Raw genomic sequence first — 25,361 nt, 5'->3', positions numbered from 1 at the left:
TCTTTAATACTTATATCTGATTTGTTTGAAAAAAAACAAGCATCACTTTATAAATTGGATGCGTCAGAAGATCTTTGTCGGATCAATCTAGGTAAAGAACGCTCAAACAAAACAAAAGTTTAAGAGCCAAGAATGTAAAAGTTTAATGTGGTTTTGTTGTGTAAATACATTTCTACAATTTCATAGCATGTTTAAATGTAAAATTCAGCATAATCGCGTGCTTTTTTTTTCTAGTCGTTAATTTGTTAAACTTCTCGCCACGATGCAATACCACTCAAAACATTAATTTTATAAAGGTCTAAGACTTTGTAAAGAATTTGCACATTATTATCTATTATATATTATAAATAGCATATTAGTTTATAAATACCTAATTGCATTAATGTTAAATAAGTCAATTCCATATCTTGTTTTGGAGTAATCACTTGTTCATTGTGTAATAGCCATTACTTTTCAAACGGAATAGACAAAATCATTGTGCTTTATTTTCATGTATTTTTCTGCAATGTTTTTTATAATGCAATATTGAAACTGTACATGCTCCGACATGAATGACTCATATATGAGTTGAAGCTTTTCGAAAAGTACTCTTTTTATTGCAATAACAGTGTGTTTGCTGAAAATATATATATATATGCAGTCAGCAGGGTTTAATAACATCAGATGTTTGACTGTGTGGTCAAATGCGTTTTGTTAAAATATACTTTTCACTTTTGACAGCACAAACAACAATTTCCAAAAGACCAAAAAAAGTGAAAAAGTCTATTTTAACAAAACGCATTTGACTAACAGGTCGAACAACTGATGTTCTTAAACCATGCTGACTGCCATTGGCGATTGCCAAATAAATTGATCACCAGATCTTACAAAATGGATCTTAATTATTTGTACAGTAATTGTGTTTAGTCATGCTAATATCATTTTGTTAAGTTGCTTATGATATATAATATTGGTTTGGAGCTTAATTTTTGTCAACTATTTACTATTTACCTATTATAAAACATTGACAAGTATCTTAGTCAGATGTTCACTAAACCTATCACATTTTCCCAACAACTGTGAAATATTATTTGCTTTCAAGGCATGCATTTTCAATCGTAGAATATCTCGTGTGCTTATAAAGTTTATAAATGTTCTATGTTACAACTCATGTTTGAATAGTGTTTACCTTGTATTTATATTTACTTAATTTTTACCTTATCGGGAACGTGTATTCTATATAAGGTATGTACTATCAACGACATAAACCTTTTTGTTGACGTCATTGTTAAATTTACGATGTTCACCTTTTTTATGGCGTTTCTATATTTTTTGTCAGTTGTGTTGTACTTTTGTTATGTGTGTTTATACAGTTTTGGCTAGATCCAAAGTATGGTCACAAGAAACCTGTTTTGATTGATCTCTTAATTTTGTGAATATAACATTGTATAACAGAACTATAAAAAGTAAAATAACAAAAATACCGAACTCCTAGGAAAATTCAAAACGGAAAGTCCCGAATCAAATGGCAAAAGCGCAAACACACCAAACGAATAGATAACAACTGTAATATTCCTGACTTGGTACAGTAATTTTTTATGTAGAAAATGGTGGATTAAACCTGGTTTTATAGCTAGCTAAACCTCTCACTTGTATGCCAGTCGCATACAAATTCCATTATATTGACAACAATGTGTGAACAAAACAAACAGACATAAAAGGTATAAATGCAAAAATTAAGGGTACAGCAGTCAACATTGTGTTATAATCTTAATCACTATAAAAACAAACAAATATGTCAACAAAGAAAAACAAAAAGGCATATAGACAAAGCACATAAGCAAAAACGAAAGGCAAAAATACAAAAATTGACCATAGAACAGTAATACAATGACAGGATGAATAAGCACCGATGCTTATGTCAAATTCGAGGTATAAGTCTATGAATGAGGCAGAGGAAGCCGTGTCTGTTGTCTCTTTAATTTTTAGCTCTGGAGGATATATTAATGGAACCCAATCAGAAAAGTTTGGATTATTAACGGAAAGAACATCATCAATATATCTGAATGTAAAATTAAATAATCCGGCTTCTTTGATCTTCTTGTGTTTGACAGGTGTCTGAAGAAACTCCTACTCATATGAAAAAAAGAAGAGGTCGGCAAGGAGAAGCGCACAGTTCGTTTCCATAGGAATGCCGACAATTTGTTTAAAAAGTCTTCCTCCAAATTCAACACATACGTTGTCAATAAGAAACTCCAGCATACTGATCAGTTGTTCCTTTGTGTAGCAAGTTTTACATTTTTTGTTGACTATTAACAAAATATGCCGTATGGTATCCCAAAGTAATAAATTTATAGCGTATGATACCATTTTTATGTTGAAAAGCAATGTGGATTATTTCTTTTACACGATTTTTTAATTTCACACGAGGAATGGATATATACAAGGTTGAAAAATCAAAAGTTCAGAGAAAGATCGAGATTTAAAATTATCCAGAAGTTCTTTAATGTTTTTATAGAATCCATATATGGTTAATACCACTACGCGAGTAAACAGTTTCACAGTATTTCTGAAGACCCTCTTTCACTGCGGATATAATTTTTGTCAATCTAATGAACAATTCCTTGGTGAAGCATGCAGATGAGCCGGCAATGTACCATTGTTTCTACGGAATGTTGTGAAGCTTAGGTATCCAATACAAACAAAGTAAATTCTCCGATTTGCTGTTCAATGTTCATGATGTTATGTTAATTGAAGCCATGAAGGACTTATGATTCGCCAAAATCTTATCCATGTCAAATGATGTGTTTTTGTATGTGGGATTACCTGAGTGCGATTTACATACCAAGACAATATTATTTGAAGCTTTTTCCGCAAGAACAGCAACATACTTATCGTGAAGAGATGATAGACATTTCACAGCTTCTTTGTCTCTGAAAACAGACTTTGGTTGATCATTCACACAGTTTTTCAACTTATGAATTCGACGTTTTATTAGAGACCTGATTGTTTTTACCCATTCTGACAAAGTGTCCAGTTTAATTTCTTCTTAACAATTGTTAAACAATTGGGAGGTATATCGTCATTGTCGCCAAACAACCGGGTTTAACACACCATTTTCTTTGGGAAATGTCTGTAACAAGTCAGGAATTTAGCAGTTGATTTTCACTTGTTTTGTTGATTACTAGCGTATGATTTTGGCAGTATTATGGACTTTACCTTTTTGAATTTGTCTTTGAGTTCGTTTTTTTTTGTCAACTTAATTCCATATTACATTATATTTACTAAAGAGTATTTTCAGTATCAGGGAATTCTGATGAAATATTTTCAATTTCGCATGATGCTTCAATTCAAATATATTAAAACTGGAAGTCCGCTAACGATATTGAAAATATTGTGTCAAGATCCCAGATTATTAAATTCTGTTACCCTATGACTTGATTCAGTAAGGAAGAAGAAATAAAAATAAGAAATACACTTAGATATTTTTTATTGAATACATATCCGCTCAAAATCTTTGTTATTAGTTACTGTATACATGCACTTTGTCCATCATCTTTTGGATGCTTACCCAGCTCGAGCTGAAATATAATGACGGAATCCCATATATATTTGATATTTAAATGTAAACAAGTTTAAATTGAAAACAACGTTTAATATTAAAATGCATATACATAATATAGATAAAACACTGTATACATTTTGTGGGTTTAAAGCACTTTTCTGGATTTACCTACATCTGGAACGCTTAAACCAAAAGTTGTAAGTCATGATATATGACTATATGTACTTAAAGAGTTGTTTGACCCGTAATGGGCATCAAAAACGATAACCATCGCCATCTATGCTTTACTGATAGAGTTTGAACCTAAGTTTTTGAAATTATGTTGAAAATTTTTAACGGAAAATGTAAGAAATATATATATAAGTGAACCGCTGAATACTATTGTTATACTGTGGATTCATTTATTTTCGTGGGTACCAATTTTCGTGGATTGATGAAAACCTGCATTTTCGTGGATATTTGATTTCGTGGTTTTGCCAAAGTCTGCATACAGCCCTATAGAAAATTTGCAGTTCGTTGAACATTTAAATTCGTGGTTCACCTGTACCCACGAAATCCACGAAAATTGGTATCCAACGAATAATAATGAATCCACAGTAGTACCTTCGTGGACTTATGATGTACTTAGTGCTAGTAAATAAAAATAATACACAATGTAAATTTAGTAGATCCGTTAATCTTTATCCGGAATGTTCAAACCAAACATCTGAAAGCCTGAGTCTCCATGTTAATTCAACATGTATTACAAACTGTACACATTTCATGTATAATACATTTGAATTTTGTTTTCGTAATATGTGTTTTACTTCTGCTAGATAAGTTTATAACACATAACTTATCTTTAAAAAACCAAGGCAAACAAAATGTATAATGAACATCACCATAACTTTGAAACCAGGTGCCTCAGAAAGGTACGCGAATCCTGTTCCACTCTTTAAAAAACATGAGTTTAATGTACAGGCTTACGTGGTTTGTTGCATTGACAAATCTCACATCCGTCTGAGCCAACTTTGAACCCATGGTCACTGAACATTTTACACCTCACTTGGGGACAGTGGACTGAAATATCAAAGCAGAACTTCACAAAGTATAAGTTCATTATTTACTTTTTGTGTGTTATTTGATAAGAAAGGAGGTTTGCTAGTAAAAGTACATCAGAATAATATTTGGTCAGCATGTTTTATTGTATATACCAAAATAGATAATGAACTAGTCAAACGCCTATTAAACGCATGGTATGTATCTGCACCTGGTAACAGTTCAGGTTTGAATCGAAAGGGCTTTCACTAATGAAGGAAATCAATTTTGGAATTATATAATGCAAAATATAATTAATAAATTCGTTACTTAAACGACATCCTTTTGATGTAATCAAGGAAAGGTTAAGAATAATTGTGACACGAATCAAACAAAAGCCAAACCTAGCGGTAATATCTGGTGACCCGATAGGTCATCCTACTCTGCTCCACTATTAGTTATCATTCATCTTATTGTACCGTGCACAGTAGAACGTATGGTGTCATCACAAAACGACTGACTAAATACTTATTTAATTATACGGGGTCCTAGAAAGTGTTCCATAATCACTTTTAACAAATACAAGGCATTTCTGTGTCATTTGGTCTCTTGTGGAGAGTTGTCTTATTGGCAATCGTACCACATCTTCTTATTTTTTTATAATCTGCGTTGGTAAAAATTCAATTGAAACGCTTTGCAACATTAACTTTTTCAATGGAAAAAAAACACTCCCCCAGTATTTTCTCTTTACATCGTACGACGCAGAGTTCAATCAAAATCCATCCAATCCCACAAAACAACAAAATTACACAATGGTCAACATCCACTAACCAATCCAGACAAACAAGGAAAGTTGTTTTGAAAATATTTGAAGTTTACATAACCACAAATAACACGTTGTTTATACATGCTGATTTCAATTGAGTCGAAATAATTCTGCAAACATTTTGATTATAGAATTAAGCTATCATATAGACCTACGTGGCTGTTTACATTTACAAGTTTCACATTCATTAGCTCCAAGTTTAAGCCGTGTTCACAGTACATATCACACATTACATTTGGGCAGTGGGCTGAAATTGGATAACGCAAAGATGATTGAATTTTACAAAGGTTCAGATGTAAAATTTCCTCTGAATCGAGTAAAATGAAAGCAATTTGAGCTGATATATTTGCGACAACAGTTCCTTTGACTACAATAAGCTATATATTATTGGAACGGCTTTGTTATTACTGTTATACATATTGACATTTGTCTATTTTTTCTGAGTTTGCAATATCAAGTAACGTTCACATCTATTATCATACTCCGTTCTACTTTCTGTTCTTATAATCATTACATCCAATCAAATTTAAGCCTTTACATTGGTTAAGTTGTGTTTTATTACGACAAAACCAGAGGAAACCGAAAGTTCTTTGAAAGAGAAAGTAGAATGGAATGTTTTCAAATACTGGTAAACAAAGCGTGGACACAGGATCTGTATTTTTAACGGAATGGATCAGCAATTACTTGAAATATTTTACTATTTTTGCATTAAGTGTTTACTTACGTGGTTGTTTACATTTACAAATAGCACATCCATCTTGGTCGACATGGTTACCGTATTTACAATAAATCATGCATAGTGGTTTATTAATGCATTTGTCTGGAAAATAAAATTACAAGTTCTTAAATTCAAAACTACTTCTTTTAAATTAAATGCGTCCAAAGAGAGCATTAAAACGTTTAAACCCGCTGCATTTGTTTGCACCTGTCCTAAGTCAGGAATCTGATGTTCAGTAGTTGTCGTTTGTTGATGTGGTTCATAAGTGTTTCTCGTTTCTCGTTTTTTATATAGATTAGACCGTTGGTTTTCCCGTTTGAAAGGTTTTACACTTACACCGTACTGTGACCTATAGTGGTTTACTTTTATAAATTTTTACTTGGATGGAGAGTTGTCTCATTGGCACTCATACCACATCTTCTTATATCTATGAAGTCATAAGTCGATGACAAAAACCCAAAAGACTAAAACACAAAGTATAAAAAACATAGCGCTTCTGTGGGTCAATGTTCACATGAAACGCGTGAAAACTTAAACGTTTGAATGCAAAAGATATATAAGTACCTGAACACGTTACGAGCGATATGATGAAATATTTATGCAAGTTTTTAAGAGTATTCTTTGTTAAATCATCCAACATAGGACAGAGGGGACATGACATTACAAAAACAAATCAGCTAGGTTCTGTCAGTACATTATATGTTTGACGAATGTTTTTGACGTATCAAAAAGTAAAATCACAAAAATACTGAACTCCGAGGAAAATCAAGTTATCGTCTTTATTGGTATTTAAACATTTTTGTAACGTTTTAAACCGAACAGTATGGTTGATATGAAATATTGAAAAAAAAATTTTTTATTGAGAATCTGTTTTTATTTGTTCTACATCAAACGGTTATACAAGTGCATAGACGTATGAATTGAATATGAACATATTGCGTGTTATATTCCTTCGAAATTAACAATTAAAAAGACATGAATAGTCCTTTTAATATTTTCACATACCAATCCTTCGAAATAAATAAAAAGAAATATAGAAATCAAAAGAAATCGACATTAGTTTGTTTAATTTTGTTACGTTTTTAACGAAGTTGCCTTAAATTACGTTGACATTTCGTATTCTAAGTTTACATACTGCAGCAAATTCTTCTGCTTTGAATGATTCAAAAACACACCTGCAATTGATTCAGTTTGAAAACCAAGAACTAAACTGCTTGCTGCCTTTTTTTCCTGACTTTTTTTTTCGACTTCATTTTGTTAAAATGCTTCCAAAAGGTGCATGCTCTGTTTTAGTTATTTCGGCGGCCACCTACTAATCTATTTCGTTATTTTAATGTCCCGGTGTCATATTTAATAATCTTAACTCTAATATACATTTGAGACTTCGTTTTATTCATATTCTGATAACAATTATTATTTCATTTTGAAAAGAAGGACAAATTAGAAGAAACTTAGAGTAATACAAACACTGCTAATAAGCTACAAGAAAAGAAGTATGTGTTGAACCAAGACGGCCATTGAAAAGACAGAGATGTTTATTCCAATGTGTATCATAATTTGAAATGATTGCTTCCTAATACGTATAACTTTATTTACAATTTGGTGGTGTTCGAGCCTAAAAAGGAAGACGAAAAAAGATAAATAAGATTTTGAATGAATATATTCTTTTCTCTCAGATAAGCTGAATGCAAAGTTAAGCGCATTAAGCGCATTAAACTATTTGTTATACAAAAAATGTTTATATACGCTAGTCTATATCAATACTACAATGTATATCAATTGAATAAGTCTAAAATAGAGACACAGAACATTCCAGCTGGCTTGTTGGATTGCAAAATTGTCCAAGAGTTTAAGAAAATGCAAAATACAGGAAAACTAAAAACACAAAATTATTTGCCATATTTTAAGATTATGATCAGCATGATCAGATAAAAAAATTCAAAATTTGAAATAATCTAATAAACAGAAATATCTAGGTGGATTCAAATAAAAACAAATAACAGGACGAAACAAAGGGAAAAAAGTTCATAAAAAGAAAAAGAAAAAACATCACCTGCATCATCGACATCTCTAACCTAACAATATTATAATAATAATAATAATAATAATAATAACAATAATAATAATAATAAAATAATAATGATAATAATAATATTAATAATAATAAAAATAATAACTATATCTATAATAAAGTTATATGGAAATCAATTGCTTACCTGAATTGCGATAACGGACAAGGTGATGAGGAGAATATATCGAAGCATGGTTTCAGTTCAAAGTAAAAATAATTAACACAACATAGTTAATATACTTTTTTGAAGCTGATGTTATTTAATTAAAATATTATGAATTCTCGTCATAAGCACGGTTATGATTTTATAGTTGTTGTATAATCCCATGGTCATTTTTATAATGTATTTTGTAGTCGAAAAAAGTAAAAGCACAAAACTACTGAACTCCGAGGAAAATTCAATCGGAAAGTCCCTAATCACATGGTCAAATCAAATGACAAAACACATCAAACGAATGGACAACAACTGTCATATTCCTGACTTGGTACAGGTATTTTCAAATGTAGAAAAAGGTGGATTGAACCTGGTTTTATAGCGCTAAACCTCTCACTTGTACGACAGTCTCATCAAATTCCGTTATATTTACAACGATGCGTGAACAAAACAGACATAATAAATAAAATAGTCAAAATATGGGTACAGCCGTCATCACTGTGTTACAATATCAAAACAAACAATCATTTACAAAAAAGCACAAATGCATCTATCAAATTAAAAACCACATTCATTGCTTCGCGTGTCTGACGTCAGAAAATGTAAACGTCACATAAGAAGACATTTTGTCGTTCAATGTTTATTCAAAACAATTTTATACTTTCACATGGGGAATGTTGGTATACAGGGTTAAAAAATCAAAAGTTATGTTAGAATTAATGTCAGAAATAGACCGAGATTTAAAATTGTCCAGAAGTTCTTTAGAATTTTTAAGAATCCACATATGGTTAATACCACTACGCGAGTAAAATAAATTTGTGGTTTGTCGTTCAAAGTATTTTCAAATTTATAATAGAACAATAAAATAATGACATATAATAGAACAATAGCATAATGACATATAATAGAACAATAAACATAATGACGGGATCTTTTAAAGTACAGAGTCACGTTATAAGAACCAAAAAAAAAAACACAAAAAGTCGCATTTACAAAACACACCAGCAAAAATGAAAGATAATACAAACATTGACGGGATGTATAAGTACCGAGCCACGTCAAATGGATATCACAGAAAACAAACCAAACAGTAAAAGTAATATTAATAATAGAACAAAGACAAATGAAAGAACAATATAACACGTTGTTAAGATGATAAACAACGTCAGTACGCAGAATCTATACTTCAAGACCATCATGTATTATTTGTGAAGTTGATACGGAATATTTATCAACAAGGTCTTGGTACCTTCCAATGAACTTTTTAGAAAAAGGACGAGACGTTCTTTGAAATACCCCTGGTTCATCAACTTTCTGCTCAGACACTGGTGACGTTTTACAAAGTCTGAGTAGGAGCTGCAAGCTCTTGAATATCGAGTAAGTTGGGAAATGTATATCCCATATGCAGGTGAAGTTGGTATATTGCTACTAAGGTGGGGGAAATTTATAATTTTTAAATTAAAATCGTCTCGTTTGTCATAGATTCTGTTACTGAGATGACTGTGTATGTCAAATTCGAGATATAAGTCTAAAAATGAGACGGATGAAGCCGTGTCTGTTGTTTCTTTAATTTCTAGTTCGGGGGGATATATTAATGGAACCCAATCAGAAAAGTTCGGATTGTTAATGGAAAGAACATCATCAATATATCTGAAAATGTAATTAAATAATATGGCTTCTTTGATCTTCTTGTTTTTGACAAGTGTCTGAAGGAACTCCGATTCATATGAAAATAAGAAGAGGTCGGCAAGGGTCAGAATTCTTATGCACAAGTAATCAGTGCATTGTGACCTTGGACAGATACTACCATGTACGCCATATTATATAAAAAAACAACAACGTAGAAACAAAAAGTTATAAATAGAATATATTTTGCAGCTAAAGGGCTAGAGTTTTTATGCAAAAGTTACCAATACATTGTAACCTTTGAACAGCTGCTACCATGTTCAATGCGCTAAAATGTCAATTATCGTAATCATTGTAATAAATTACTTTGCTTTTCATGGGCCTTTTAATTGGAATAAAAATATCTTATCTTATCTTGTACATTGCGTAATACTGAAAACAACAATCGTAAAAACGACTTGTAATGAAAGAACAGAGTTCCAATGTCACACGCGTTGCACATATTTTATCTGTCGAAGGGCAATATTTTTTTCAATTTTTGTCCTTTAAAATTTTTATAAAAATAGTAGAGAAATGAAGGTTTTAGTGCAAATGCAATTCAATTTCCGATATATTTAATATTTCAAATAAAATCAATAATTTTCTAAATATACTCTCGTAATTGACCCAAGTAACTTACTTTAAATAAATCAAATATATTCGGTAACAACTGTCATTTCCTAGATTTCGATATCAGTGTTACACTGGAAACTCAACACTAAAATTTACGATAAAAAGGACGATTTTTCGTTCTCTATTGTTAATTTTCCTTTTTTTGGTTGGTGATTTTCCTTTGGCACCATCTTATTGTGTTTATTTATCACAACTCATTCGCTATGCTCGTGTCTGTTATGACGTTTTAGATTTTAATGAACGTAATCTATGTATTACTGGTAAATTATCAAGTCAGGGATTTCGTTACCACAAATTACTTAAAAACTTTACTAAAGTCTTCCATGGATATAAAGATCTGAAGTTTGGTTGTACCTATAGAAAACTTATTTCAAACGGGATAGCACATCCTCATTTACTCGGAAATTTTGTTTACCGTGCCCTGAAATGTAGAAACGATCCTGGTAAACTTATCGATCCTTTAAATAAACTTACCAATTCAACACGATAATTAGATCTTTTGATATTGTTTTGATTGGCATTAATATTGATTTTGTTATCAGTAAGTTAAAAGCAAACTAAATATTATTATTATATACATATGTACATTTATGGCTCTACGATCTATCGATACCTGTATTTTGGCATTGCACAAGGTCATGTTTTTTCTCTGACTGTTCATGACGTCTTTACACTAAATCCAATGGATGTTGGATGTGTATTGATTTATAATTTAGTCTGAGATGCATGACTTTTTTATAAGTTGTAATTGGCTTTAAACTAGCGAGTACTCTCAGATCTGTACTTAGTGTCTATTTGTCGCTGGGATGTACAAGTATCCGGCCACGTCAACTCAGTGTTTTTGTTAGATGTATTTCTATTTTTATCCATCTGATGAATTAAGCCTTTTTCAACTGGTTTTTATAGTTTGTTCTTGGGTTGAACTGTTACACAACTGTCCCAGGTAAGGGGAGGGTTGGGCGCCCGCTAACATGTTTTTACCCCGCCACATTCTGTATGTGCTAAGTCGGGAGCCTGTAATTTACTGGTTATTGTTTGTTGCTGTGTTACGTATTTGTTTTTCGGTCATTATTTAGTACGTCAATTAGATCGTTAGTTTTCTCGTTTGAACTGTTTTACATTTGTCATTTCGGGGCCTTTTGTAGCTGACTATGCGATATGGGCTTTGCTCATTGTTGAAGGCCGTACGGTGACCTAAAGTTTATAAATTCTATGTCATTTGGTCTCTTTTAAAGAGTTGTCTCATTGGCAAATATATCACATCTTCTTTTTTAAAATAACTCTTTTAAAAATGTTTGATCGGCACTGAATTTGGAAATAGTCCAAGACATATTGCTGATATAACCCTTTGATATGATTTTGAGAAAAATCTTGAGAAAACAAATTGTACATTAGGAGTGCTAAACATGCAATTTTTCATATAATGAATATTTCAACGACACAACTTTTTTTTAAAATTAATTTATTTTCAAACTTGTCCGAGACACTGCTGATATAAACCTATGATATAAGTTTTATAAAAATCTGCGAAGAATTGTACCCAATGCGATTTCCTATAAAACTAAGGTTTCCAATGGGCATTACTCTTTTAAAAATAGTAAATCGGTATTTATTTTCAAACTTGTCTGAGACATTGCTGATATTAGCCTATGATATAAGTTTCATAAAAATCTGTAAAAAATGTACACATGAGAGCGGAACCAATGCAATTTTCCATTTCATTAACATTTCTAATGGGCATAACTCTTTTAAAAATGATTGATCACTGATTTTCGAACTTGTCCAAGACAATGTCATTATATACCTATATCAAATTCTGGCAATATTTTACACGTGACAGCGCTAAAAAAACTGGACGGAAAGACGGACGGAGGGGCGGCGGATTTCTGGTATTCCTATGTCCCTCTTCAAAGCATTGCATAGGGGACAATTGTTTAATTTAAAGTGTTCTTATATGTTATTATTTCTTATTGTTACACCAGACTTATTCAGAAGGGATATAGTTACGATACTGTTTTCAGGTGATTAATGATGGCACTCTTTGGAATTAATATTGATTCACTTATATGGTCTTTGCATCGGTAATAAATAATTTGTTCTAAAAACGATTGTTGGCATGATACGGGTTATGTTCTTCTCGAATAGTTTATGATGGTATGATACTAAACCCTTAGCGGGAGTGAGTGTGCTTACATATAATGAATACATAATCTTTCCATAAGTTTAATTGAGGTCTGGAGCTGGCATGTCAGTAACTGCCAATAGTCCTTTGTTAACTGATGCTAATCATTGTCATTTTGCTTAGTTTCTAAATTGGCAAGATGTATAGAGGGAGGGTTGGGATCTCACAAAACATGTTTAACCCTGCCGCCTTTTTGCGCATGTCCTAAGTGTCAGGAACCTCTGACCTTTGTTAGTCTTGTATGTTTTTTTTTAAACTTTGGTTCATATATATGTTTTGGAGTTTTGTGTGACGTTCATTTTCGCTGAACTAGTACACATTTTTGTTTAGGGGCCATCTTAAACCCACCTACTGGTGCGAGATTTTCTCACAATGTTGAAGACCCATTAGTGGCCTTTGGCTATTTTCTGCTTTTTGGTCTGATTGTTGTCTCTAAGACACATTCCCCATTTTCATCTCATCTCCTTTTTCTAATTTTTATTTCAACTGTAACGTCACAGTTTAAAAATTTTAATGTGTGTTACTTGCGAAATAGAACATTTTTGTTCAGGGAAAATTGGCAATATCGGTAAAATAATTAGATATGGTCAAATAATTTACTAAATATATTTTGCTACGGAAAGAAGACCATTTGATTTCGTTGATCATCTATCGATATAAGGCATAAACTAGAATATACGCATTGACTATAAAAATAATGCAGATGAAAGTTTCTAGTTTATTTTATTTTCATGATTTAATTCGGTATGGGCCCTATTCTAAAAATCCTCCAATCTTAACTACATTTGATAGTTTCATAGTTTCACAAAAAGGTCTAAATTTTTTTGTCTCCGTATGTTGACGTATACAATATTGACCAAATTATAATTTAATCATATGACCATAATACTAACTTTTTTATAGATATTGGTCCATCTGATTTATTATAAAACAATACATTAGAAGAACATTATTAATATCCAAAGTTCTATCGACAGTACTCCCATGTATGTGTATTTCTGATTATAATTAATTCATTTAGTAAAAGCCTTCAAAGGAAATTAAAGAAGAAAAAACATTAAGATTTGGTATAGTGTGTTCAACAGATATATTCGTTCTTATAACATAAATTTTAAATAAATATAAACACGTAAAACTGCTGAAATATTTCATGTGTATCTTGTAGAATCTCCTAAGATATGTACATCAATATGTTTAACTTAATTGCATGTCTTTGACAGTGAAAGAAATTCGGCGGAATTTATCCTCTTTAATGACACATGTATGAAAAATATATCGCACAAGGGAAAGAAAATGTATGTAATATGTCAAGTATGTTGAACAAATGATAGTTATTTTGTATTGAAATAAACATGTACTCGGTAGGGTACATTAAACAAAAAAAAGTAAAATAACAAAAATACCGAACTGAGAGGAAAATTCAAAACGGAAAGTCCCTAATCAAATGGCAAAATCAAAGTTCATACACATTAAGCAGATGGATAACAACTGTCGTATTCTAACTGTCATATTCCTGACTTGGTAAAAGCTGTCTCTATCAGCTGTCGAACAGTTGATCAACTTTATTATCAGTATTTACCGTATTCCGGTCATACCAATACGCAAATAGCCAAATTTGAATACAGATCGTTTGAATATGTATAGTAAAGGCCAAAAAATAGATCAGATTTTATTACGCATCTGTTAATAATTAGATAATCATGTTAAATATTATATTTTTAGCCTATTTGATATGTTTGTGGCAGTATACAATGCGTAGTTTAGAGATTAAAACATCATTCAGCTTTTTACACCTGTTACGTTTTATCAGGAAATATTTCTACATGTATAGTTTTTATTATATTTCAACTATGGTATATGTAAAACACCTCAGAAGCCTTAAACTAAATTGTCAACATGGGACAATAGTAACATTTAAAAACAATAATAGCCAAAAAATTACTGAATTGGCATATTTGCTCTCATCTAAATAAAAAGGGTGAAATTACTACAGGGTTAACTCAAATCGAAAAGTCAGGATTGACTGATTGAGTGTTGGTGTGAAACGCAATTATCAGCATTATTGACTGTTTCATGCCTGTCAGCTTTAATTGGTGGAGGAAACCGATGTGCCGGATAGCAACACCGACCTTCGGCAGGAAAACTGACAATCCTACTCAATTAATATTTGATTCCAACTGCTAAGTTTAATATTGTCGCTAGTGACTTGCTTGCACACACGTCCTTTTGGTTTAAAAAATGGTAATTATTCGGATGTTGTTGGTGGATGTGGTCAGTTTTGCTAATCAACATGTTATTCCTTTCATGTATTTTCAGATTTTGTAAGAAAACCAGGTTTAAACTTTTTTATACGTGTTTTGTAGTTTTATCCAACTGCACTAAAAGTAAAATTTACTTATATAAGAAATATTGCATAAGACGTTAATTTATATTGATTTTTCTTCAATTTTATCCTTTGTGCCAAATATTTTACATTGAGCATTATTATACCTTACATTATATAGTAATCATTTGATTGGCTAATACGGAATAACGTGTCATAGTTAAATTTCGATGTTTTTTCAAAAATTGGCAGGAGCGGTCAATAACCCAAACAAACTGAAGCCTCCATCGAATAACCCTAATATTCCCCGGTGAATAACCCCGACAAATTGAAGCCTCCATCGAACAACCCTATTATACCCCGGTGAATAACCCTTGTTGTACCTCAATGATCACGAGTTAACTTCCTTTAAAGTATGACGTAACCTAACGTCAGATAAACAAAAACAAATATGGCAACGGCCAGGTTAGATGCCCATCAAGTGACGAAGAAACAAAATCAAACAAGGCTTGGACATTCATCTTGCCGACGATATCTCTTGTAAACCACCTTTTTCATGACCATCTATATTTTACGGAAAGAGTCTACCTTTGTTGTACATAAGAAAAATGTTAATAGACACAAAATAGTTTTCTAACGTAAGTGTTTTGACAATCTGTAACAATATTTTACTTTTAATTGTTTGTTCGGTATGATAAAAACAGTTATGGCCCATTGAGTCGGTGAATATTCACCTCTTCAGCGGGCCATAATTGTATATCTAAGGGTTAAATAAAGGCAACAGTAGTATACCGCTGTTCGAAAACTCATAAATCGATAGAGATAAAAACAAATCCGGGTTACAAACTAAAATTGAGGGAAACGCATCAAATATAAGAGGAGAACAACGACACAACAAAAACACAACATTAAAATGTAACACACACAGAAACGAACTATAATATAACAATGGCCATTTTCCTGACAGGAAATTTTAAGAACAAAATGGTGGGTTGAACCTGGTTTTGTGGCATGCCAAACCTCCCGCTTTTATGGCAACGTCAAACACAACACCAAAACGACAACATCACATGACAGGACCACAATACAAATAAATGGGAGAAAATATAGGACAAAGAAACACACGAATAATAGCCAACAAAAGGTACTAGGCTTAAAATTCAATACGCCAGACGTGCGTCTCGTCCACACAAGACCAACCAGTGACGCTCAGATGAAAAAAGTTTGAAAGCCAAAACAAGTACAAAGCTGAAGAGCACCGAGGACCAAAACTTCCAAAAAGTTGCGCCTAACACGGCCAGGGTGTTCTGCCTGGGACAAGAACATCCTTATTATTTAAAATAATTTATAATTTTGCAAACAGTAAATCTTATAAAATGACTATATAATAGATATACATGATAAAACCAAAGTGGGGACTAACTACAGAATAAAAACGGATACATTACATAAAACAACTTAATCCAACACATAAAAAAATACACAGCCGAGTTAGAATTACATGCCAACCTGTAGTAAAATTAATATAAAAAGTCTTCTTGAATTATTAATATTCTAATAGGACAGAGACGGATATTCTTTACGATCGAAACGCTGTAGATCAAGATATATATGTGTTGTTTTCGTAATTGAACACACTATTTATAAACTCACCACAGATACAATAATTTACATTTTATACGGCAGACGTGCGTTGCGTATACACAAAGCTCAACAGTGATGCGCGAATAAAAAAAAATAAAATGCAAAATAAAGTACGAGCTTGAAGAACATTTGGGACTTAGATTTTGAAAGGTTTTGCCAAATCCAGCTAGTGTATTCTATGTCTGGCCATATCAATGATATTTCATGTCAAGACAAACACCTTCTCCAGCAGTATCGTAACAGAAGAAGGAAACAGACTGAATGAGATTTAACGATTTGATATAGCATACTTACACCATGGGGGATAAAGTTAAAAAGTTATGAAAATTTAAATACTTTGTGTTTGTCAGAAACGAATGGAACGATCTTTATTACAAAATGACCCTGTCCAATGAAAAAGGTTGTATGTATATCGCTTCCTACAAGTTTGTGTTCATGGAACCCATACAGAACTATATATATTTCATTTGTATAATAACTAACTTGAACACATTTAATACATCTTACTTTTATTCAAGAAATTTCGTGTCATCGATCGTCTATGTTTCTATGTTTCGACGACTTTTTCATTCCCGCTTAAATTTTAACCACATAATACTAATGTTACAGTTAGAGTTGATTGTTCGACGACATTATATACACCGATGATCTTGGGTAACTAATTCACCAAAAGTAAAAAGACTTGGAGTATGATTGGAACAGTCAAAACAAATCATGATGTCGCCGATTAGATGATTTAAAATATTTTCGAGATTTACCACGCATGTGTACTCATAGCGTAAGAAGAGCGGCAAATAAAAATTTCAGATTAAACTTAAATACTTAAAAGCTCTATTTCTTTGGTAGTACTACACAAATGAAAAACAAAATAATCATCAAATTTGCATGTGGCAGCGGTTGGATGGTATACATTCTTTTTGGTGCTTTACTTTGCATTTGTATATTCAACAAATTTCCATTTCTGCAAGTTATTCAATGTATATGTTCGATTTGATTTAAATTTGTAACTCATTGCGCTAATAATTTGTTTGTTCTTTATTAATTCCCAGTTAATGAGTAATGAATACCTGATTTTAGAAGCATATGGTCATCCTGTATTGGACCCCATACAGGAAGTTCAGATTTACATATATTACGTTCATGTTCTTTAAGTAACTACAGTTTTTTAGTATTCTCGCACTGCAGACGTTTTTTTATGGTATTCCTTTGATAGTAGAATTTTTCTTATTAATTTGGTCAAGCTATTTTACCTACAGTTGTGCTTCTGTGCTTTAGATTATATGTTTAACTTACACTGCGTTGAATGAAATTAACTATTACTAGCATTTTCGGACTATCATTCTGGACGGTTTTTGACAGTAAATTATAAACGTTTTGTAAAATAGTGTTGTTGTTTTTTTTCCATTGAACTAGGTTTCGGTCACAATAAGCCTTCAATTTTTATATCTGATTTGTTTGAAAAAAATAAAAACATCACTTTATAAATTGCATGCGTCCGAAGCTCTTTGTTGGATTGACATTAGTCACGAACACTCAAACAAAACAAAAATTTAAGAGCCAAGTGTTTTTTTTTATATTCCTACAATTTCAAATCATGTATAAAATGTAGAAATCGCGTGTGTTTGTTTTTAAGTCGTAAATTTGATAAACCTTTCGCCTATTCAAATATTTGTATTTTCTCTTGAACTTTGGTATTTGTGATCGTATATTATACTTGGCATGTCCTTATTATAATATACGATTGTTGATAATATGTATATTTATTTATTTGTACAGTAACTATTTTTAATCATGCTTATATGATTTTGCAAAGTTTCTGATGATATGTGAAATTGGTTTGAAGCCTAATTTTTGTTTCTTTTATAATTAAAATATTGAAACCAGGCTATTCTATGTTAGTGTCCTATAACTATGAACAACTGTCCTACAGGTGGTAGGTTTAGCTTTTTATAAAATCATTTTTAACCCACGATTTTCTTCGAAAAATGCCTTGCTAAGTCAGGAATATGACAGCTGTTTTCATTAACTTGATTTTGATGATACCGTTTTAAATAATCTCAGAAACATTGTAACTAAGGCAATCAGGACGGAATGTTTTGTGTCACGAATGACTACAACTTTATTTTTATTTTTCATTAGAAAATCTCGTCCGCAGATTTATATTCCAATCCCTCAATCTATTTTTTTTTTCAATGTTATTCATTTATTTATTTATTTATTTATTTATTTTTGTTCAGACCCACATATTAGCAAAAAATGTACTGTACAAATTGATGTATCTAGACTTGTTCTAGAGGTTTATCTGTAGGGTAATAGCAACATTTAAACAGTTATCACATTTGTGAGCAATATGACAAGTGCCACATGTGGAGCAGAATTTGCTTACCCGTCCGGAGCATCTTAGATCACTCCCAGTTTTTGGTGTTGTTGCTCAGTCTTTAGTTTTCTATTTTTTGTTTTGTATACTGTTGTTTTCTTTTTGCCATGTCGTTGTAGGTTGATTTTCTACTAATATGTTTGAATGTCACTTTGGTGTATTTCGCCTCTCTTTTACTATTCATCTATCATATAACATTGATAATTCTCTATGGTCAGATGTTCACTGACTATATTATATTTTTTTTTCAATAATTGTGAAATATTATTTACCCTCGAGGCATGCATTTTTAATTGTCGAATATCTTGGGTCTTTATGAGTTGATGGATGTTCTATGTACAACACATGTTTGTGTTGTTTTTACCTTTGTAATTATATTTGCTTAATTTCAACCTTACTGAGAAAGTGTCTAATATATACGGTATGTACTATCAACGACAAAACGTTTCTATTGACGTCAAATTTAAAATCTACACATTTTTTGTTTGTCTTTGATAGATAAATTTGACGTTTGTTTAATATATTTTTTTAGTCAGTTGCGTTGTATATGTGTGATGTGCGCAGTTTTTGGCTTCTGAATCCAAAGTAGGGTCACCTTAACCTATTATGTCTGTTTGAATTGATCTCTCGATGTTGTCGATATAACTGGATTATAGACAACTGTTATACAAGTTCGAGGTTAAAGTAGTATACTTTTTTGCACATTACAATATATTTACTTAAAGATTTTTCGGTATCCTTGATTCCTGAGGAAATATTTTCGATTTCGCCTGCTTCAAATCAAATATATTTAAACTGGAAGTTCGCTTACGGTATTTAAAATATTGTGTCAGGATCAAAGACTAGTAATTTCTGTTACACTATGACTTGATTCGGTAAGGAAAAAGAAATAAAAATAAGAAATAAACTTTAATATTTTTTATTGAATGCATATCCGCTCAAAGTCTTTGTCATTAGTTACTGTATACATGCACTCTGTCCATCATCTTTTGGATGCTTACCCAGCTCGAGCTGAAATATAATGACGGAATTCGATCTATATTTAATACTAAACTATATGTGAATGTAACACTTTATACATTTAGTGGGATTGAAGCACTTTTCTGGACTCACATACATTTGATAATTATATATAACTGTACCACTGAATGCTATGGTTATGATACCGTCGGGAGACTTATAATCTAATTAGAGTCTTAGATACCACTTGGTGCAAGAATATAAAAAAACAAAGTGTATTTGGCTAACACATTGTAACATGTTAAGAATTCCGGATTATCTTTATCAGGAACCCTAGAACCAAAAATTTGAAAACCAAAATTGTACTTTAATTCAAGGCATGTGTCTCATCGTTAATTCAACGTGTATTACAAAATGTATCAATAACATTTATTTCGGAGTTCGGTTTTGTTGTTATTTTACTTTTCACATTCTAATTTTGTTTTCATAATATGTGTTTCACTTCCTCTAAAAATACAATAAAATAAGTTTTTTAACCAATAAGTAACCTCTGAATAACCAAGACAAACAAAATGTACAATAAACATCACCGTAGCATCAAAACCAGGTGCTTTAAAAGGTAAGCGAGTCCTGTTCCCTTCTTTAAACAAATAAACTTAAAAACAATTATAGGCTTACGTGGTTTGTTGCATTGACAAATCTCACATCCGTCAGCACCAACTTTAAACCCATGGTCACAGAACATTTTACATCTCACAGGCTGACAGTGAGCTGAAATATCAAATCGGAACATCTAAGTGTTATATTTTAAGTGCATAGTTTATCTGTTGTATGTTCTTTGCTAAGGTACGTTTGTTAATAAAAGTACATGAGATTAAGATTTTGTCAGATTGATTTATACTTATATACTAATATACAATGAAGGACTAATCAGGCGGCCAGTTAGACACATGGTATTTATCTGCAACTGGTAACAGTTCAGGTTTGAATGGAAACGTCTTTCACTTTAGTGAGAAATCAGTTTTTGAATTATTGAATGTATAATACAATTAATAAGTGGTGACTATAACGACCTCCTATAAGTATAATCAAGGAAAACATGGAAAAGTTAAACCAGGTATTATAAAAAGACGAATCCAACCAAAGCAAAACCCAGCGGTGATATCAAGGGGCCCGGTAGTCAGCCCATTCTGCTCCACTAATGGTTATCATACATCTTATTGTATCGTGCACATTAGAATGCATTGCATCATCACAAAACACTGCACTGGCTAAATATATGGGGTTCCTAAATGTGTTTAAATATCACCCTTAACAAATACGAGATATGAAAGATGTGTAGATAAAATTCAATTGAAACGTTTTAATTGAAACATAAACTTTTTCATTGAAAATCATCACTCCCCCAATATTTGCAATTACTTTCTTAAATCATATAATAAAATTACAAAACGGTCCACTTCCATCACACACGTAAATGGAATCAGCAAAAATAAGCAAGTTGTTAAAAATATCTAAAGTTTAAATAATCAAAAATTACATGTTGTTAAAAAGCGCTGATTTCAATTTAGCCAGAAATCATTGTGGAAATATTTGGAATATAAGATTCAGATATCATATAGACTTACGTGGCTGCTTGCATTTACAAGTTTGACATCCATCAGCTCCAACTCTAAAGCCGTGTTCACAATACATAGCACACATAACATTTAGGCAGTGAGCTGAAAATAGATAAAGCAAAAATCTTGGGTTTTTTAATGTAACATTTCCTTTGAATCAAGTAGAATGAAAGCAATTTGAGCTGATAAACTCGAGACAGCAGTTCACTAGAACTAGGCTGTATATTATTGGATCAGTATTGTGCTTTTAAACAAATTGTTAACATGATGCTCCTGACAATTTGCAATGTCAAGAAACATTTACATCAATTTTTATATTCCGTTCTACTTTCTGTTCTGATAGGTATATATATATACATCAGCCAAAGAAATTGCAGCCTTCAAATATTTTAAGGTGTGTATTTTAAAGAAAAAACCAGAGGATCCCAAAAGTTCTTTAAAACAGAAAGAAGAATGGAGTGTTGTCAGATCCTTGTCAGCAAAGCGTGGACACAGGATCTGTATCTTAATCAGATTGGATCAGCAATAACTTAAAATAATTTACTATTTATGCGTTTAGTGTTTACTTACGAGGTTGTTTGCATTTACAAATAGCACATCCATCTTGGTCGACGTGGTTACCGTATTTACATAACATCATGCATAGTGGCTTATTACTGCATTTGTCTAAAAAAAAATAAAAGTAAATAAAACTTTATCAATTTGTGCCGTTCGAAGAGAGGAAGAGGATACCAAAGCGACATTCAAACTCATAAGATGATGACAAACTGACAACGCCATGTCAAAAAACCCTCAAAACGACCAAAAGACAAAAGTATATAAAATCAAAATAGTGCTTCTGTCAGTTAACTTTCACCAGGAATGCTTGAGAACCCTAACATTTGAATGTAAAAGATGTATAAGTACATGAACACGTTAGAAGCTATATGACCAAATGGTTGTTACAGTTAGTAAGAGTTTTTTTTTTTTAATTAGCCAATTATTATCCAACATTTGCTGATAAATGAATAATGTAAATAGTAACAGGGGCCATCACATAACATAAAACACCAGCTAGGGTCTGCTATTACATTAGGCGTTTGATGAATGTGTGAGTCATTTTAAGTTCGTCGTTATTATTGTGTTTATTAAATATTTTAATGTCTTTTAAAAGAGATGATGTATTTTGTTATAGCACGAACAATATAATTTCCTGGTGTTATAAAATACTGCAAATTTGGCATGTATGCAAATGTAGAGTCTGTTTATGATTTGTTCTTCGTCAAAGGTTATGCAATATATTGTATGTGAATATAAAAGGGGCATATTTCGTGTGGTATTCGTTTGAAATTAGCAACCACAAAGACATGTACTGTCCTTTCGTCTTTAGCAGGTCACAAACGAACTATTAGAAGAGGGTGGTAAAGGGGGTCTGAACACGGAAACGCGTGAAATAAAAAGACCGAAAACGTTGCACGAAAATAACCCTTTATAAAAAAATCCGTAAAAGGCTTTGGTAAATTCATTCCCCCCCCCCCCCCCCTATATTTAACGTTTTTTTTTTGTTCTATTCAACGCTGAAGAAACTAAGATTAATACCCAGACACATAATAATCTTTAACTCAAGAAGAACGCTTAGGAACCAATCGGACCAGAGAAGAGTCAGGGACTTGTATAAATATTTATTCCAAAATTGTAATAATTGTATCTTTCAACATATAATTTTACTTACCAATTAGTGGTGATCGAGCCTAAAAAGGAAGACGATAATAAAATGTAAGATTTCCTCTGATTATATTATTTTAATGACATATTAGTTGGGTGCTTTATTAAGCGTGTCATACTAAATCTTATAAAAAAAACTGTGTGTATTCGCCATTTTATATCAATACTACAATGTATATCATGTGCATGAGTTCGGAGGAGACGTGCAGAACATTCCAACTTGCTTGTTAAATTTCTAAATTTTCCAACAACTGAAGAAAATGCGTTTCGTTTGAAATATTTGTCAATTGACATTTTGTTTCAATTAATTATACTACAAAATTTAACATAATCTAATTAACAATTATCGAAGTTGATTAAATGAAAAACAAATAAATAAATAAATAAATAAATAAATAAATAAATAAATAAATAAATAAATAAATAAATAAATAAATAGATAGAACGAAACAAAGAAGAAAAACAAACGTTAAAAAAGTAAAAAAAAAACAACACATAATCATCATCATCATCATCTCATAATTAAATGATAATAATAATAATAATAATAATAATAATAATAATAATAATAATAATAATAATAATAATAATAATAATAATAATAATAATCATAATAATAAAATGATAATAATAATAATAATAATAATAATAATAATCATAATAATAATAATAATAATAATAATAATAATAATAATAATAATAATAATAATAATAAAATGATGATAATAAAAGAAATAATGATAATAATAATAAAATTGAAATATATGGAAAACTATTGCTTACCTGAATTGCAATAACGCAAACGGCGAGAAGTAGAATATATCGAAGCATGGTTCGAGTTCAAAGTACTAATGATTAACACAACATAGTTTATATACTTATATAGTAAATGAAGCAGATTTTATTTAATTGAAATATTATAAATCTACGCCTTGAGCACGATTATAATTTTCATTTGTTGTGTTATCTCATTGTCATTTTTAGAATATATTTTGTAGCCGACGGGCTAGAATTCTTCGTATGTGCAAAAGTAACCAGTACATTATGACCTTGAACATATGCTACCATGTTAAAAATGTAATCCTGAAAACAAATTGTAATTATATCAATTTAAAGTGTTCCTTTATATTATTATTGTTCGTTGTTACACCAGACTTATTTCGTAAAATGTATAAAAAACCTGTAATTCAAGATTTCATTGTACCATGTTTTGTTGATGAAATATTTTAGAATGCTAGTACTCCGGTTTACTTATATTGAATATATATAAACACCGTGGTTACCATTTTTTTAATTGAATGACGTAAAGAGTGTAGTGGAAAATATAACATGAATCACTACCGAAGCGGTTAAATTTTAAAGTTTGCTCTTCACTGTGAAGAGCAACAGATAATTGTTTTCCACAGTATGATAACTGTCCTTATTGATTAAATGACAGATGACCGCGAAAAGCGCAGCTGCAAAAATATGATGCATATTCAGTATGATTGCTTTGTAATGTATAATGAATAATGCCTTGCTTTGTACTAGACTGATACCTTGCAGTATACAAGACCGATACCTTGCTTTTATACTTGACCGATACCTTGCATTGTACTAGAACGACAACTTTCATTGTACTAGACCGATACATTGCTTTATACTAGACCTATCCTTTGCTTTGTTATAGACCGATACCTTGCTTTATACTAGACCAATACCTTGCTTTGTACTAGACCGACACCTTGCTTTGTGCTAGACCGATACCTTGCTTTATACTAACCCGATACCTTGCTGTGTACTGAACAAGACCGATACCTTGCTGTGAACTAGACCTCTAACTTGCTTTGTCCTAGACGATACCTTGCTGAGTACTAGACTGATACCTTGCTTTGTACTAGACCGATACCTTGCTTTGCACTAGACCTATACCTTGCTTTGTACT

General features: G+C 31.5%; 1 protein-coding gene across 2 annotated transcripts; it reads right to left on the bottom strand.

Moving 5' to 3' along the window:
* Nucleotides 1-3,494: 3,494 nt before the first annotated feature.
* On the bottom strand, nucleotides 3,495-24,270 carry LOC127721959 (antistasin-like). Of its 2 annotated transcripts, none has more exons than XM_052228804.1 (6): nucleotides 24,221-24,270; nucleotides 23,445-23,463; nucleotides 22,304-22,399; nucleotides 21,743-21,835; nucleotides 20,793-20,885; nucleotides 3,495-3,560 (listed from the first exon to the last, which is right to left on the bottom strand). In XM_052228804.1, the coding sequence occupies exons 1-6, from the start codon at nucleotides 24,266-24,268 to the stop codon at nucleotides 3,547-3,549; spliced, it is 363 nt and encodes a 120-aa protein (XP_052084764.1). In that variant the 5' UTR covers nucleotides 24,269-24,270; the 3' UTR covers nucleotides 3,495-3,546. The 2 variants fall into 2 exon arrangements, with proteins under 2 accessions (XP_052084764.1, XP_052084763.1); XM_052228803.1 differs by lacking the exon at nucleotides 3,495-3,560 and adding an exon at nucleotides 20,058-20,165.
* Nucleotides 24,271-25,361: the final 1,091 nt, after the last annotated feature.

The sequence above is a fragment of the Mytilus californianus genome, unplaced genomic scaffold (genome assembly GCF_021869535.1).
Source record: "Mytilus californianus isolate M0D057914Y unplaced genomic scaffold, xbMytCali1.0.p SCAF_12, whole genome shotgun sequence".
NCBI lineage: Eukaryota > Metazoa > Mollusca > Bivalvia > Mytilida > Mytilidae > Mytilus > Mytilus californianus.
The sequence above is the reverse complement of the archived record's forward strand: the minus strand, read 5'-3'. Positions and strand labels throughout refer to the sequence as shown.